At 40.2% G+C, this 15,700-nt stretch overlaps 1 protein-coding gene across 3 annotated transcripts in view; it reads right to left on the minus strand.

Annotated features, from left to right (window-relative positions):
• Positions 1-880: 880 nt before the first annotated feature.
• LOC139952370 (uncharacterized) overlaps positions 881-15,700 on the minus strand; it is a 31,216-nt gene continuing 16,396 nt past the window's right edge. For 2 of the 3 annotated variants that reach the window (XM_071951486.1, XM_071951493.1), the window contains exons 2-6: positions 14,600-14,992; positions 12,413-12,757; positions 10,183-10,509; positions 5,714-6,013; positions 881-4,106 (exon numbers count right to left, since the gene is read on the minus strand). In XM_071951486.1, coding sequence (XP_071807587.1) covers positions 3,322-4,106; positions 5,714-6,013; positions 10,183-10,509; positions 12,413-12,757; positions 14,600-14,992 — 2,150 coding nt within the window. In that variant the 3' untranslated portion in view covers positions 881-3,321. The remainder of the gene's footprint in view (positions 4,107-5,713; positions 6,014-10,182; positions 10,510-12,412; positions 12,758-14,599; positions 14,993-15,700) is intronic. The other variant, XM_071951500.1, reaches the window with a different exon arrangement.

Genomic DNA, 15,700 nt, shown 5'->3' on the forward strand with positions numbered 1-15,700 from the left:
GTGTTAGGGAGGGGAGGGGAGGGGTACAAGTGTCAAACAGAGAAAAGTGTCAACCTTTTGGTCAAGTGAATCAGAGTAAAATCGCTGTCGTGCCAGGGTGGGTTCGAATCCCAACCTAGTTGTTCAAAGGGCAGGTCACACTTGGACTGTGCGTTATTTGTAATGTCCTTTGGGACCAGACGTTCAACAGTGGACAGGTTAGGTCTCTCAATCCTTCAAGAATCAATTTAGCATATACATCGTTCAGAAACCCCCCACTAGTTAGACCTAATAGGACTAGTCTTTTGACTCTTTTAATTTAGGATTTGTTAAAAACCGTATGGGTAGCCCTAAATTAGACTATAAAACTAGTCTTTTACTCGTTGCATTGTCCACCAAGGGCTTGATTTCACGAAGAGCCAAGATAAATCTGATAGTGAAAAACAATGTTACTTGCCGACCTCCCCCCCCCCCAAAAAAAACAAAAAACAAACAAACACCGTGTCAGAATGGGTTTGACCCTTTCTGGGCCATGACCGGAAACTTTGTCAGAAATGACCTACATATGGGTCAAACTTACGCAGAATCCAATTGGCGAATCCCATTGTTAACCGGGTCAGCCAGTAAGTGGGTCAGAGGGCCCTTGAGTCCCGGACATCTGGATCTGACCCTTGTGTATATTGAACGCGTCCACAATCTATTGTATTTTACTGAATATTAAGATGAAAAAAACCTAGTATGGGGTTGAACAAAGAAAGATTGAATAGAGCAGGCTTTGAACCAACGACCTTCGGATTAACGTGTCGGTGCTCTACCAACTGTGCTCACGGTCCTAATATGGGCAATCTCTCTTAATAAAATAACAACACGAAAGAAACCGATTTGCAAAAAGTAATGGAAATTTTATTTCTCCTTGGAAAATGTCTTGGACATTAATAAGAATGAGCTCATGTTATTTACATGCATGTAATAAATATCAGATTGCATAATTTACAAACTATATACACAAAAATGAGAACTTTGAATTATTTTCTCCAGTAATGATACTCTTTACACACTTTTAACGAAAGAGAAGACGACATTTCATTTTGAAATAACTTATACATATTGTTAAGAATTCAATCAGTTCTCCTAGACTCGCCAAACAGGTTTGGAATGCAAGCATCACTTTTTGAAATATAGTAATGAAGCAGTTGTCTTTCTTTTGAATGGATGTTTTTCAAACGATTTCTTATTCCAAACCTTTCGGTATTCTCTCCGTATTCAAGCAATACAAGCCAAATTTAATATTTAACGAAATGTTTTGCTGACCGAGGTGTATTTTTGTTAAGTAATGTTTAAAATTGTTACAAGTCATAAATATGTCATTCATGTGAAAACACTGTAAAACAGTTTTGAATAACGTCGACATATTGAAACCAGATTGGTACAGTTATTCTTAAATAATTCTTAACCTTCAGAAAAATGTACAAACAAGTAGATTTATGTGTAAATTTAGGAATTTAGAGCAAATCTACTGTTGACCCCCCCCCCCAATTAACGAAAAAATAAAATAAGAGCTATAATTTCCAAATTGGTCGAGGGAATCGTCACATTGTAATTAATGTTATTATAAAATATATTTCAGTTGGCCAACAATTGATTCCGTATTTGTAACTAATTAAGTTTAAATTCATTCATCCCATTACAAAACAGTGACATTAAGGTCTTCGCTTTCTTTCATAACCTCTGCTGTAAAAAAAAAACTCCCGGGTCAGAATTGACCCGGATGCCGAGTCCCGTGGTGCCTGACCCGTTAAAGGGTCAGGATAGGACCCTGAATGCGTGTCAAAACTGACGCAGAATCGGGTTAAACTGACGCAGAATTTGAAATGAAACCCATTTATGAACCCATGCCAGACCTTTAAACAATTAATAAAGTAACAGCTGTCGGGGTGCATTTACTCAAGGAATGATGGTCCACTGGTGCACCTTACAACTTCTAAAAGGATGGGGTAAATAGTAAATAGTAAATAAATAGAGTGTTGTAAACAGGATTAAGTCCTGCACCCTCTATGACGTGGGCTATAAATACACCAACAAATGAATAATTAACTCTAAAACATACAATTCTGAATGGATTGTATTATTGCACTTGGAAGGATTGTAAATTCGCACCTTACTTACTGTAAGTGTTGGTTAAGCATGTCTATATTTAACTTTTAATTTTAACACAATTTATGCAGATATGAATCATGTGACTATGCGGCATTCAGCCTGGTTTCATAGAGAGTCTTTTCAATTTTGTTTAGCGATAGTTCGAGGGAGACCAGTCCAATCATAACAAACAAATAAACTGTTTCATGGCTGGTAACCTGTTTTCTGCTAAGCAATGTGTTTCTGTGCTTAGTGACTTTGGGTTGCTTAAGCAACTATATGCAACTCGCTACAGAGCCATTATAGTTTTTCACCAGCAGGCCTGGACAATTAGACTGGCTCCTTTTTGTGTATAGAATATTGGTGTTCATTATTGATAATGCATAAAGGGAATACGACCAGGCATTATGGTGCTGCAGTATAATACATCTTTACACAACATAATACCACGGTTAATAAACATCACAACTTAGTGTGAATACGTGTGCTTTACAAAAGGACAATACTCGAGTTGTAAACACAGGTTTCAGAAGACATACGTGAACTAGCTTTAAAAGAAATATCAATAAAACAAAATTATAGACAATATTTAAAGATAACTAATCTTTTCACCTTTTTAAGGAAATTGTCTGGCAAGATTTGAGTATGTATTTGAGTTATTGTTTACTATACGCGTGGATTTCTTCTATTCGCTACGATTCATGGTGGTTACTATGAAAGACAGTAGTTTTAGAACAGCTAAAATATTATCTAAACTAGAAAGCTCTCTAATGTGGGTTTGAAAGTAAAACAGTCCGACATGATGAGCTGGCCAAAGACCAACCCATACTGGAATGAGGGTCTCACAGACACGGACTTGTCATCCGGGTCACCTGACCACGAGACGGTCTAGCCCAAAATGACCTCTCTAATCCAGGCGAATTATCACACAGGAAATTACCAAAAGGGTGTAATTAAATACCGATGCAGTATTTAACATATAGTATATCCTACATTGCTAAGACTGAAGATAAGGTGTTCGTAGCTTTACTATAGAGTATTCCAGTTTTATGTCCAAATGCAAACATTTAATTAAGTTAAGTCCAGATTCGGAGTATAAGTATTTGGAATATCTGTACATACACTTAGTATAATTTTGTTAACAGTTGCATTACCTATCGAACAAAAATAGTTTTTTGTTTAACTGTAGAAGAATATATTTTATCGCTATCTGAGTTCCAACCCAGTCTGTTTTTTAATCCACGCTGTGTACCTATGAAGACGTACATAAAATCCAAACTTGTTCATTTGATCGCACCCCTCACCCCAACTCACTACTCCGAGAATATGCCATCTGCCGTTGGTGTGCTGGACGGCGAAAGGGGCTCCACTGTCCCCTTCACAGGAGTCCCCCATACCCGCTCGGCTGTAACCCGCACAAAACATATTAGGCGTCACTTGGTAGTCCGTGGAGCGTTTACACACCGCTTGCTGTTGGACGGGCAGCATGACTTTCTTGAGGTACCGTGGGTACTCATTGTCGTTGGTTGTCAGCTTCCCCCAGCCTGACACAAGCCCCTGACGGCCGATGCTAAGCATCTGCTTTGACACCTTTTTCTGGGGTAAGCAAATTGGTCTGATGTAGTCTGTGAATTGAATAGTTCTGTCGACTTTAACCAGTGCGATGTCAGCATCGAATAGCTTGGTGTCGAATCCACTGTGCACAACGATATCATCCACTGAGTATGCCCTCTCTTCCTTTTCGGGTACTACTTTATCAAAGTCTCCAAGATGAATTCGCAGATTGTTCTTGGTTGTGTTGCGTGATTTGATACAGTGGGCTGCTGTGAGGATCCAACGGTCGTTTAGGATGGAACCATGGCAGAACAGAGTTCCTTCTTTGATGTACCAGAGCTGAGCCAACCAGGGTGCCGAGCCTTTGAGAGCTGTGTCCCCACGGGTTACCCTCTGCAATGACTCGGATGAGTGTAGATCTATTGTACGTCCACAGACTGAAATACCAATAAATAAAATAAAGATTAACTATAAATAATAACATTGTTACGCGGAACCAACGTCCCAATGTCCCACCCGAAGGACAAAGCAATAATCCAGTCTTACAACTTTACTGTCTTGATTTCCACACACGTGTCACTTTCGTTTCTAAACTAACAATGTTTTTTTTCAAAGACAACCACAAGTTGACATGTGACATGTGGCATGTTGCTCCCCACCTGTGTGCCACACCCTCTGTTTCGCGTGATGAGGAATTTCAAATGTAATGTTTTATATATTTAGTAACGGAAGATGTATATTTAAAACAACACTTTTATTAATTGGTAAGAAAAGAATCTCTTCAACCCTCAACAGACATCTTTCCTAATTGAATCTTCTTGTTTCCCGTAAACTAGAAAAAGCGCAATTACAAGATGTCGGGTTTAGTACATGTGTTCAATCGCAAATTAATCCATCCAATTCATCTAATGAATGCCTAATACAGACTTGATTATAATGTGCTATTATTAGGAGAAGGATGTTGTTCTATTGCCTTTTGAAGAGGAAGTCCATTCAAATCATTTGGAAACAGTAAACTGTACCGTTTTGATTGTTGTGGCTGAGTGGTTAAAGAGCACCAGACTCAAGCTCTTGTGCATGCTTCTGAGCAGCAAAGCGTGGGTTCGAGTCCTGGTCTTGACACTGATTGTGTCCTTTGGCAAGATGATTTACCATGCATTGTTTTGTCCTTTGGGTGTGACAATATTTTAGCAGTGGGTCCTGTGTACTAGGTTAAGTCCTGCACGAACTAGAACCCATACCAGTTGCCGTGGAAGAGTGGGGGTTAACCCCGCGGTGTTTCTGGTTCATAGTAGACATGCATGACAGCAGGCACCCTTGTATACAGATTTCCCTAGGCGTGCGAGCTAAAGCGATTTAACTAACTTCTAAGGCATCCTTGGTTTCAGTATCAGAAATATGTAAAAATAATTCACAAAGTACGATCCATAATTGTTAAATGTACTTCGTTTAAATACAGTTTGGCCGTGTAGCTTTGCGTTGGGCCTTCACAGGGGGCTTCGTACTGTTCAACGCTTAAAAGCTATTAGTCCAAGTTCATGACCCCTGACACACTCCAGTTGACCCCTGTCAATACAAGCCCTTATTTGACCCCTTGAAAACCCCTTTTTGAACAGAGACAATTAGGACAATAATGTAAATCCATTATAACAAGCTCTACCCACTAAGAGCGAAGCAGGAAGACTTAGCCTATGGCACCAGGAGGTGGTGAAAGTCTAAAACCCAGAACCGTTCCTGTCAAATATCTACTTTGTAAGATCCTCTCACTTTGTCCTAATTCGTCTTGGAGGCACCTAGAGCGAGACACTGGGTATCACATATTTATATAGGGGGAACTTGCCACTCTATTAGGACCTATCCAGGGTGGTGTGAGCGTTGGTTCCTACAACAGCAAGATGCTGTCTGTTCCAGGGGTAGTGTAAACTCATTATTGCAATAGTGGTTACCCCGCTATCATCTGATTGCTTGTATTGTCAAGAATGCTATATTGAAGGTCGTGATCAATGTACCATCCCTATATAAAGAACGCACGGGTAACACTTACTCTCAGTTATTTTTGGTTGAACTGATGCCGAGAACGCTGCGTACGGTCCCCGTCCCAGTCTAGTCTTTGCCGCCACCAGCAATTTGTATTGTCTGACCTCGGGGGACACCATCAACTCCAACCTGGGCAGGACAGTCTCTGCTGCATGGGTCACTTGGTCGGTTGTCGCGTCTAGAAGAATGTAGGTGTAGCCGGTGATTGTACCACCTCGGTGGTTACACGGGATGGGGTCCCATCTGAACCGAAGCCCCGTACCGGTGAAGAACGTGGCGCTGATGCCTGTTGGCTCGGCGGAAGGAACTATTTATAAAAAGAGAGCAAATTGAGAGACAAAGTTAGGTCATTCATGTCTCAATAGGTGATCCCTGTTGTCTTTACTGTGATTGATAAAGCAAAGTAAATTCAAGAATAGTTTGGAGCTATCGATGTAACAACATGATGCAATTTTAGACTGGCTGCATGTTTGACTCATTTGTAACTTTGTTAATCAATGTTTTATAGGAAAGACCTTAGTCCAACTGCCCTATCGGTTTACCTCACGATATACATGTACGAGACGTTAAACAGCAAAGACACAAATCAAGGGTAAATTGATATCATTTCGGTGCATAGAGTGAGTGTACCGAATGTAGTCATTTCTCATTGTAATAGTGTGAACTTTGATAGTCAACGTTTCACTCTAAGGTTGCTCGATGAAGGAGATACCAATTTTCCAATTCGTTTTGGGATTCCGGGTCAAACTGACCCAGAAATGGGTCAGACCCTACTGGACCCGGATCCGGATCAATCCGTTGACCCGGTGAGATTTTAGCTGATGTGCATTTGGAAAAAGAATGAACGAATATTAACGTAATTTTCTGTTTCATACCAGTGAAATGGACAAACTTGAACGTCAATGTCCATTTTTGGCACGTTCAATGGACATTGATATACACAATAAGCATATTACTAATACTAGACATGCTGTGCTATTAAAAGTGTAATTGTGTCCGAATGGTTGACTGAATGCTAGTTCTACATCAGTACGAATCCACAATACTAAAGTTGGTTCACGTGTAAACTAACGTGATTTCAGTTCAATGGAATAAAGTAAATGTTACTGTGGCACTATGCACACCCCGTGGTGTGAAATCTCCAGGGTTTGTATTTAGCGTGTAGTCAAGAGGACTGCTATAAATGGGGGGACCGATTCCAAAAGATCCGTCTGGGATTCTCTATTTTGAGTCTTTTCAGACTCAAGTGCCCAAGGTTTCGTGGACAAACTTTAAAACCCACTGGTCCTACTGAAAGCAGTCATCTCTAAACGGCAAAGCCTGTGCCAAAATTCGTTGTTTGGCAAAGACACTGAATCACAAAGCACGTCTGGTTAGATACTACTTTTCAGTAATTGTGGCGCCAAAACTACGACCTCTACTCTATTTGAACTTTTTCTACAGCGGAGTTACACAAAAGTATGTTTGCATTAAACACAATGTCTCGACAAATTTCGTACACTTACTAAGGACGCAAAAAGTTACCTTTTTATAAGTGTCCCACATTTCCCGAACGAGTATTCTGTAAACTTCAGATTTAAATTCATCACGACGGACTCGACCAAGTCTATAATGTCTGTCAATTCTTCGCATAAGACTTTAAGTGATCAGCTTCCTTTTTACCGTACCATAAGAACATGGGGATCAGGTTGGCTCAGTGGTTTCCTCTGCCCTTCACCTCATGTGGACTCCAGTCCGAATCCCACCTCAGGCCAGAGCCTAGCCTTGCATGTGGATTGGGTTTTCAATCCCTACCTGATTCTGCACGGGGTTTTCCAAATGGGGTTTCCCTCCCACATCTTATACTGAACTTGTCTTCTCTTTTCCTATTTATCCTGTTATTTGCACTATTTAATTGGATATGTGATAAATTAACTAACTAGAAATCTAGAGGACTAATTCAGGGTGTTCGGCTTTGTCAAACACTCATGCTTAGCTCGTGATACAATACGATCATGGATTCATGAATCGTCCATAATAAAGCAAACCAAGCATAGCCCGTGCAGCCCTTTTATTGACATAACTGCTTCCACAAAATTTCTATGAAATCTCAAGATCATGAAACCGTACCAATACTAGGCCCTAGGCCTACAACAAGAATTGTGTCAACAGGACACAAAATGCTTAATGATTGATCACTACGGCCTACCCAGCTCGAGTTACCGACTTCGTCACTTTAAAGCAATAACAAAATTCGCCAACATCGAAAAACATTTACAGGAATCTGCAGATTACATCTCCATTTCATTTGATGCTAATCCTTTAGTTTCTAAGGAAAGAGGAAATGTTTTCAATTGCTTTTGTATTCCTTTTTCTTATGAAAAACGCGGAGGAATCTATCAACAACTCGGTTGAAGAAAAAAAATTGCCAAGTTTGCGAAATCAGAGTTCCCCTCGGGTTCTTTGCACCGACCAAGCGAGTTTTGATCCTTGCCGCAACCATTACAAGAAGTCCAAGTATAGTACCCCGAGGGCGTAGCTGTAATGATCTTTTGGAAGGGGCGGATTGAAGTGGATTATATATAATTTGTAGTTAGATACGGAGAAATGCCTTAATTTCAGTCTGACAAATGAGCAAATATCACCACTCCCCTCAGTTGTATTTTTTTTCTGATTCAGAATCACACGTTGGTGAAAGGCAGTATATACACTTTTGGTAATTCAAAATTGACAAAGACAAGTGTCCTCATTTGGCGTGTCCCACGCAATAAGTTACAAACCTGTGCAACAGTTGGGCTCAATTTGTCATCGAAGTTGGACGAAAATAATGAACTGAAAAGGGGAAAAAGCCGTGTTGCATAGGAAAAGAATTCCAGACGAGAAAGGTTTCATTCTTGAAACCTTTTTCACTTTGTTTATTCCAAAAATATGCATTTAGTCATAAACATGAGAACTTTCAGGCTCAGTTCGTTAGTCATCAAAGTTGGAAGAAAAAAATAATAAAAACACACCCTTGTTGCATAGAACTGTGTATTTAGACGACAAAGACTGGAAGCCTTTTTCAGATTCAAACTAATTTGACCTTGAACATTCAAATAATGTTTGTACAGTGCATGTCTACTTTGTTATTTCGATTTGAACTTTGGACATGTTTCAAATGTAGGTTTGTTGAGTGAATTTCCATAATGGACATTCACGTGCTACACGTATACATACATCAGTACGTTTTCAAACATCCTGTCGAATCACGCGTGATCCAAATCTCAATGTTTAGATAAAAACACACTTCCTGATGTTTCCCATTCACTTTCTCTTGATAAATAAGGTTATAGAGTATTACACTTTTAAAATATCCCGTTTTTTATGTTTAGGCGAGTACCACTCCCGCATTAATCGTGGAGGGGAAAGTAAATATAGAAATTTAATTAATTCCTTTGCTCTGAAGTCATGTGGGTTAAGACTTATGTAAACTTTCCTAACAGCCCAATATTTTGTCAACTGTCAGCAGCCTCGCTGCAAATGACCGAAAGGGTGATTTGAACACACTACCATTAGTGGCTGCTGGGTCTTGATTTGAGACTATAAAATGAAGTGAGTTTGATCATAGAGTAAGGGTTTGATAATGGACAATTGGAATTCACGTACGTTTGTACAATGAATGTCTACTTTGCTATTTCGATGTTGGACATTGGACCTTCAGATGTGTATAGTAAATGTCCACATATATTTCGATATTAATTTTTACATATGTTTGCAGAGTGAATGTCTACTTTGCTATTTCGATACTGGACAGTGGGCATTCACGTACGTTTGTGCAGTGAGTGTCTACTTTTGTTAACTTTTTGTGTTTTAGTCATGGCTTCTAATTTAACAAAGTCAAAGCCAGAGCCAATACCCTAGGGTATCCTGACACTTTAATTGTTTGTTTCTTTACTCGTTATCAGGAATCACTTTACCCACACCAGAGGATTTAAAGGGGGTTAAGCAATCCCAGAAAGTTAATTGTTGTAATCCGCTAGCAAAACCTGATTAGGAAATCTGATTAGAATGTTGAGGACAAATAATACCGTGGTGTTCTTAGCCGTTATTTGACCTACCTCCACGGCTGAATAGATAAAATGCATAGACAGGCTAGCCTGTAGGATGGGAACTACCTCGTCTAGTGTCTGAAGTGACACTAGGTGATTATAACACCCTTCTCCCCGAGGACCTTGAAACTACTAAACTATTTTTTCACATTCTGCACAAAAATGAAAAACGCAGATTTTTGGAAGTCAGAAAGCTTCGATCGGAATTTTGATACAGGGAAGATTCTACAAATTCAGAGCAAGCATGGCAATTTATAAAACGCAAATTAATGTTGTCCTTTGACGAAAAAGGATTCAAGCTGAATTAATTTCTAGTGCCGTGTGGTGCCGTACCTTACATTGATTCAAAGAGTCTGAGTGTATCCTACAAAATGAACTGACAAAAAATGATATTTTGATATTTTCTTACCATCCTCATTGGTGCCGACAGTTCCTTCCCAAGTTGGACCCTCGCCATGCTCGCTTCGTGACGTCACGTACACAATATAAGTAGAATATGGGTGGAGTCCTTCCAGTGTGGTTTCCGTGGTTGTAGTAATCAAGGTATTGGCTTGGTTCGTGTTGCCAAGACGTGCCATGAAAAGTTCGTCACATTTCCCCAACGTCTTGAGTTTATACGATACAACATAGGAGGTTGCAGGGCAGTGAATATCTGAGGGTTCTGTCCAGGACACCGTCACTGCGGTCCCTGTGCCGTCTTTAGGATGGAGTACAGCATTGACGACTTGGGATGGAGCTGGAATTGAAGGATTGAAAAAGGAAGTATGTGATTTCCTGAGGTCTTAGACAATCTTTTCTTTTGGATTATATGGGTTGAATGATTAGACGTCTACAGTTAACGATGAGGGGTTATATATACCTCAACACGACAGCCCGAGCCATGTACTCGTCGAGTCTCGGCTTTACCGAGTTGTAATTGTTATTCTTAGTCTCAATGTAAATGCATAAGGCCTGCAAGCTCTGCTTCTAAAAAGGATCCCTCTCTGCAATGTCATAGTTTTCATCTAGTTCTAAATATATCTTTACCTAAACTGATCGCTCTTGAGTGATAATGTTTTTATTATACTGTGGAAAATAAATAAACCTTGAACCTCGAACCTTGATGGCTACAGCTACCGCTACGACTTCTGCTAAGGGTGTTACATAAGGACGTCCTATAGTCATAACCCCAGCGTTCCAACGTAGCCGTAGCCGCATAATGGGAGACTTTGGAACCATGTCAAATTTCCGTTGTTAACGTAGTTCTGAGCATGCGCACCTCACCGAGAACAATAGACCTTATCGCAAATACTAATGCGCAAGCGCAGACTGTTGAATGAGGTGCATTGTGGGATATATATGAATCAAATTTGTAATCAGCTAGACCACAATGCACCTAATTCCAAGCTTTACGCGCGCGCCCCAGTATTTGCGAAAAGGTCTATGGATACCTAGGTAGTCTGCTGCCACCTAGCGTCCTTAAAGTCCTCAATTCGGACACGGCCTAATATTCTCGTTTTAATTCATTTCAATTAAACCAGAAACTAGCCATTGTCTGAAGCTTTTGAAGGCCAGCAGTTACTCCCAAACCCAACATCCCTGAGATAGCATGAAAACAATTTGCACCTTCTTTGTTAAAGGACCAGCGCTGAAATGTTTCATCATGACTCTACAGAAAAACCCTGATTCAATTTGATTTTGTTATGTCATTTGGAGACTAATAGCCTTCTATGTCGACTGTCTTTTATAGTCGACTATTTCAGAACCTTGCAGGCTGTGAATTGGCGACATCCTTATTATCTGTTAGTCATCTTGAAAAAGACTTCTTGGGTTGAGATGTGAATTTACTTAACCTTGTGTTTTATAGATTGAATACTTTGTAACTGTTAATCCTTTTGTCTATATGTACTAATGTATCTTCATCTCCCAACATCCCCAAAACATATGTCCTTGATTCCTTATCTGTGTTCGATATATCACTCTACTTATAAAGCCAAGAGACCAAGTCAAGCTTACAAATGATGATTAATATGAGTTATTAATACAGTCTGGTTTAAATTTCAAACCCTGCTGTGAGAAGCATGCATGCTTTATCACCCTCATGGGGTGCTCAAATATCGAACTCTGGCCCGTTTGAAGTCTAGGGTTAGAGTAGCAAACTCGACCGGAACAAATGAATTACAGACAGATTGATCACAACTTCTTATGAATAGTGATCTTGCAAGTTGTACATTGTCTTGTTTCGGTGTGTATAGAAAATGATATTATAATTGAACATGCAAATGTGATGAATTCACCAAAAATGTGACCTAGTTGGGTATTAGGCCTAATCCGTCAATGTGCAGGACATACCATAATGGTGGTACTCTTTCTTGCAAATCTCGGATTTGAACAAAGTTGTTCATAGTAGTAATGCTTACTGATATCTAAGAGAGGATTGCGGTAACAAATTTGAGTAGTGTTGGTTCTGAAATGAACCCGGCCGGTGATCTACGGATATGTTTAGTCAACTATAAACTAGTGATCGTACTTTTATAATATATAATGATTACCAATGCACATCTACTACATATACCACTTAAATGTGTTTGAAGGAATCTTGAGGTTGGTCAACATTCTTCTTCTACAAGATGTTATTGATAAGGTGTTTGGAAACTTACCTCCACAAGGCATATTGACGAGGAATGGTTTGCTGACCGGTCCAACCTCTTCCTCACCAGCCGATCCCAGCCGAACAACCTCAATGATAAACTCATACTTAGTCCGATCTTTCAGTCCCGTCACGGTGTGTTTGGTGATGAAGCTAGGAAGCTCAGCCGATGTGGCGTACTCAACGACGGCCTCGTTATCCGCCAACCGGTACTTGATGAGGAAACGGATCACGAAGAAGTCGTCAACCTCGAGCTTACTATTCCACTCCGTCCAGTCGAGGGTGACGCTCCCTCCACCGATCTCGCTCACAACCGGCTGCACCTCTGCCGTCGGCTCAGTGTTCATATGGAGAGCTGAAAAACGAGCACAGTAAATGTAAACCAAAAGTGGTAACAGTTTGTCCACGCTGTTTCCCGGGAGCATCTCCGAGCGCTCCAAACAAGATGGCGGCGTGGGCTGCTGATGATGACCAGCTGCGCTCATCGTCGGCATTTTAGAAAATCCAGGAATCAGCATGTCTGAAGTTGTTTATAAGATCTTCGGCTTGTTGAGCTGGACGTCAAGACGTTATGTCAACATGGATTATAGCAAAGCAAGCAAAAGATGTCCTTAAGATCCCCCGCTACACTAGCAGATATACAAATAAAATGCTAAGTGTGTTAATAGCACTATAAGTTTGTACAACACGCTAGAGTAGGGGGAGCTCTGTAAACACCTTCGCTGATGCACGACAGCGCTTGCTAAAGATAGCCCAGTGTAGGGGAAAGTGCAACGAGAATAAAACTGACGTGTACGCAAAGGTGATTAGTCACACGAACGATCCCCTAAAAAGGTCTTGAATTCAAGGCGGTCCCTTCCGATGAGTCCCTATGCGAGCAAACCCCATAGCATCCCCCCATTCCCCTATCCGGTCATAGTCTGATTTCATAATGACCGCACAAGTCTCTTCACCAACTTATTAGTGTATACTTCTGTCCCGACAATGTACGCTGCCACGTTGCGAGTTAGTGGTAACCAATCATTGGCCAACCAACTCTGATAGTATAATTAGGCGTTTTGCATGTGTTTCCAAATGACGTCAATCATTTGCATAATGAAGCTACTACGTCAACGATTTGCATTTTTTTAAACGCATGCAACAGTGTTGTATAGTACATGGTGCATTTGCATTAAAACGTGCTTTATTAAATACTGCAAAGAAAACTCAGCAAGTTTTGCAAGTTCTAACTTTTACTGTAGGTTGTATTGATAAGAAGTATCTCACCAAATTACCTATTATTAAAAAATAATAAAGGCTTTACATGCAGCAAATCAATGACAATTCATAAAAGCTTGTACCTTAGAGCTTGTTGTAAAACCCGTACACTGGGGGTACATCATTTTGTAGGATTATGGAATGTCTGAATTAATAACATCCAGGTACCCTTTTCCCTTTAAAGTATCACTTATGAATAACTTCCCAGAATGACTGACTCCATTTTGACTCAAAGGAAACATCAAGTTGAATACATTGTATCACAATGCAGCTGTCACTTTATCACGACAGAAGCAGAAATATAGCTTGCTAAGCAATTTGCTTAGCTAAAAATATAGCTTGCTAAGCAATTTGCTTAGCTATAGGTTGTGCTTAAACATCAATATGAAACTGAGCTCAGTGTATTTGTTGCTCTTTGGAAAGAGCTCACCCCTCGACCACGCCCATCACCGATTAAACTGACGGGTGTGCATGTCAGTACAAAAGTAGCATAGGATTGTATTGGGTTGGGTCATATTCTAAAAGCACACTCTAAATTCTAAAACCCATTATGCATGCACCAGCTGTATTTATAGTGATAGGTACTGGCAAAATAAAAATAGTAAGCAAAAAAGCATTAAATCTATAAACTACTTTATTTCAGTTATTGGTAAGCTAGCTACAAGTTCACGATATGATCACCTTTCTAGCTACAACCTTTGCTAATTATAAACCATGTTTTGCGGCGCATCATTGCATTTGCTTTCTTTTGTTATACTCCCATTCAGCAGTTTTCAGTTGTAGTAAACATAAGTTAATTTGCGTGATTTATTTTTTTGTTATTTTGTCAAAGATAATTACTGAAACTAACAACATGGCTTTAGTAGCAAAATAAAACAGTGGAGCATCTACGATTGCAGCATGCGGGATTAGTCAGCTTGCAATGTGTAGAGAGAGTCACCTTCAGGTAACATCGGTTCATCGTCATCTTCTTTAAAGAGTGGAACAGGTTTAGAGCACTTGACCCAAGCAACCTCGAAGAGACTGCACCAGTCATCTCCCGACGAGCCGTTATCCTCACAGTCCGCCACATCGACACTAGGGTCCCCCGTATTGCACGGTACAATCTCAATAAGCACGGGTGCTGTGTCTTCAGTCGGTGATGCAAGCTGCCTGGTCGGTGTCGGGATAGAGCGTACACTCACTGCCCCACCGATATACCCAAGTTGTTTGCATACCTCGTGGCCAGAGGTTAAGTTCCAGTTCTGACCACACACCATTCGCCATTCATCGTTGATGAGCGCTTGGACCACACCGTCGAGTTTGGAATCACCTTCAACCAACCTCAGCCGTCCTGTCACACCAACACCAAGAGGTCAAAAACCACTCGTTTAGTTTGATCATGAAAAATGTAACAATACAGGCATGCACGGGGGCAACGAAGGAAATTGCCTCCATACCCACTGGTCATTGCCGTCGTGCCCTTGAAATGCTCCAGTACAATTTCCTCATATTAGGGTACCTATTACCAAGGAGAAAATGCCTTGGTGCTCTTGCCCCATTTAAAAACGTAGCATGCAGGGCTGACATTATATCATAATATTTGTTTTGCGCTAGTTCTACAAAAAGTTGTAACAGTTGGCAATAAGTACTCTAAATCAAAAAGACCTCAAGCAAACACACTCTCCATTGCTCGTTACGAAGTAAGTTTTTATGCTAACAATTATTATTTTGAGTAATTACCAATAATTGCCTTTCAACAGCACCTGTTATAAGTCAACACTGTGGAAAATCAAATCAAACTCTAGCAATAATCGATTACCACGATATATCAATACACAGGTGGTCATTGAGAAACGTTTCAATCCCTGTTTTAGTTAAAATGTTTTGTTGAGTAAAGGCAACTGCAGTTATTACTAAAGTTTAGGAAAAAAACAATTAGCCAAACGGTCACTGTCCCCCTATAGATCCGATCGTGCCGAAAGAGGGCGCTAAAGCAGTGTAATTTTCCCTTATAATTCCCTTACAGGTATAGAAGTGAATTGAAACACTCGTTTAAGTT

Source organism: Asterias amurensis, chromosome 2, assembly GCF_032118995.1.
Source record: "Asterias amurensis chromosome 2, ASM3211899v1".
Lineage (NCBI taxonomy): Eukaryota > Metazoa > Echinodermata > Asteroidea > Forcipulatida > Asteriidae > Asterias > Asterias amurensis.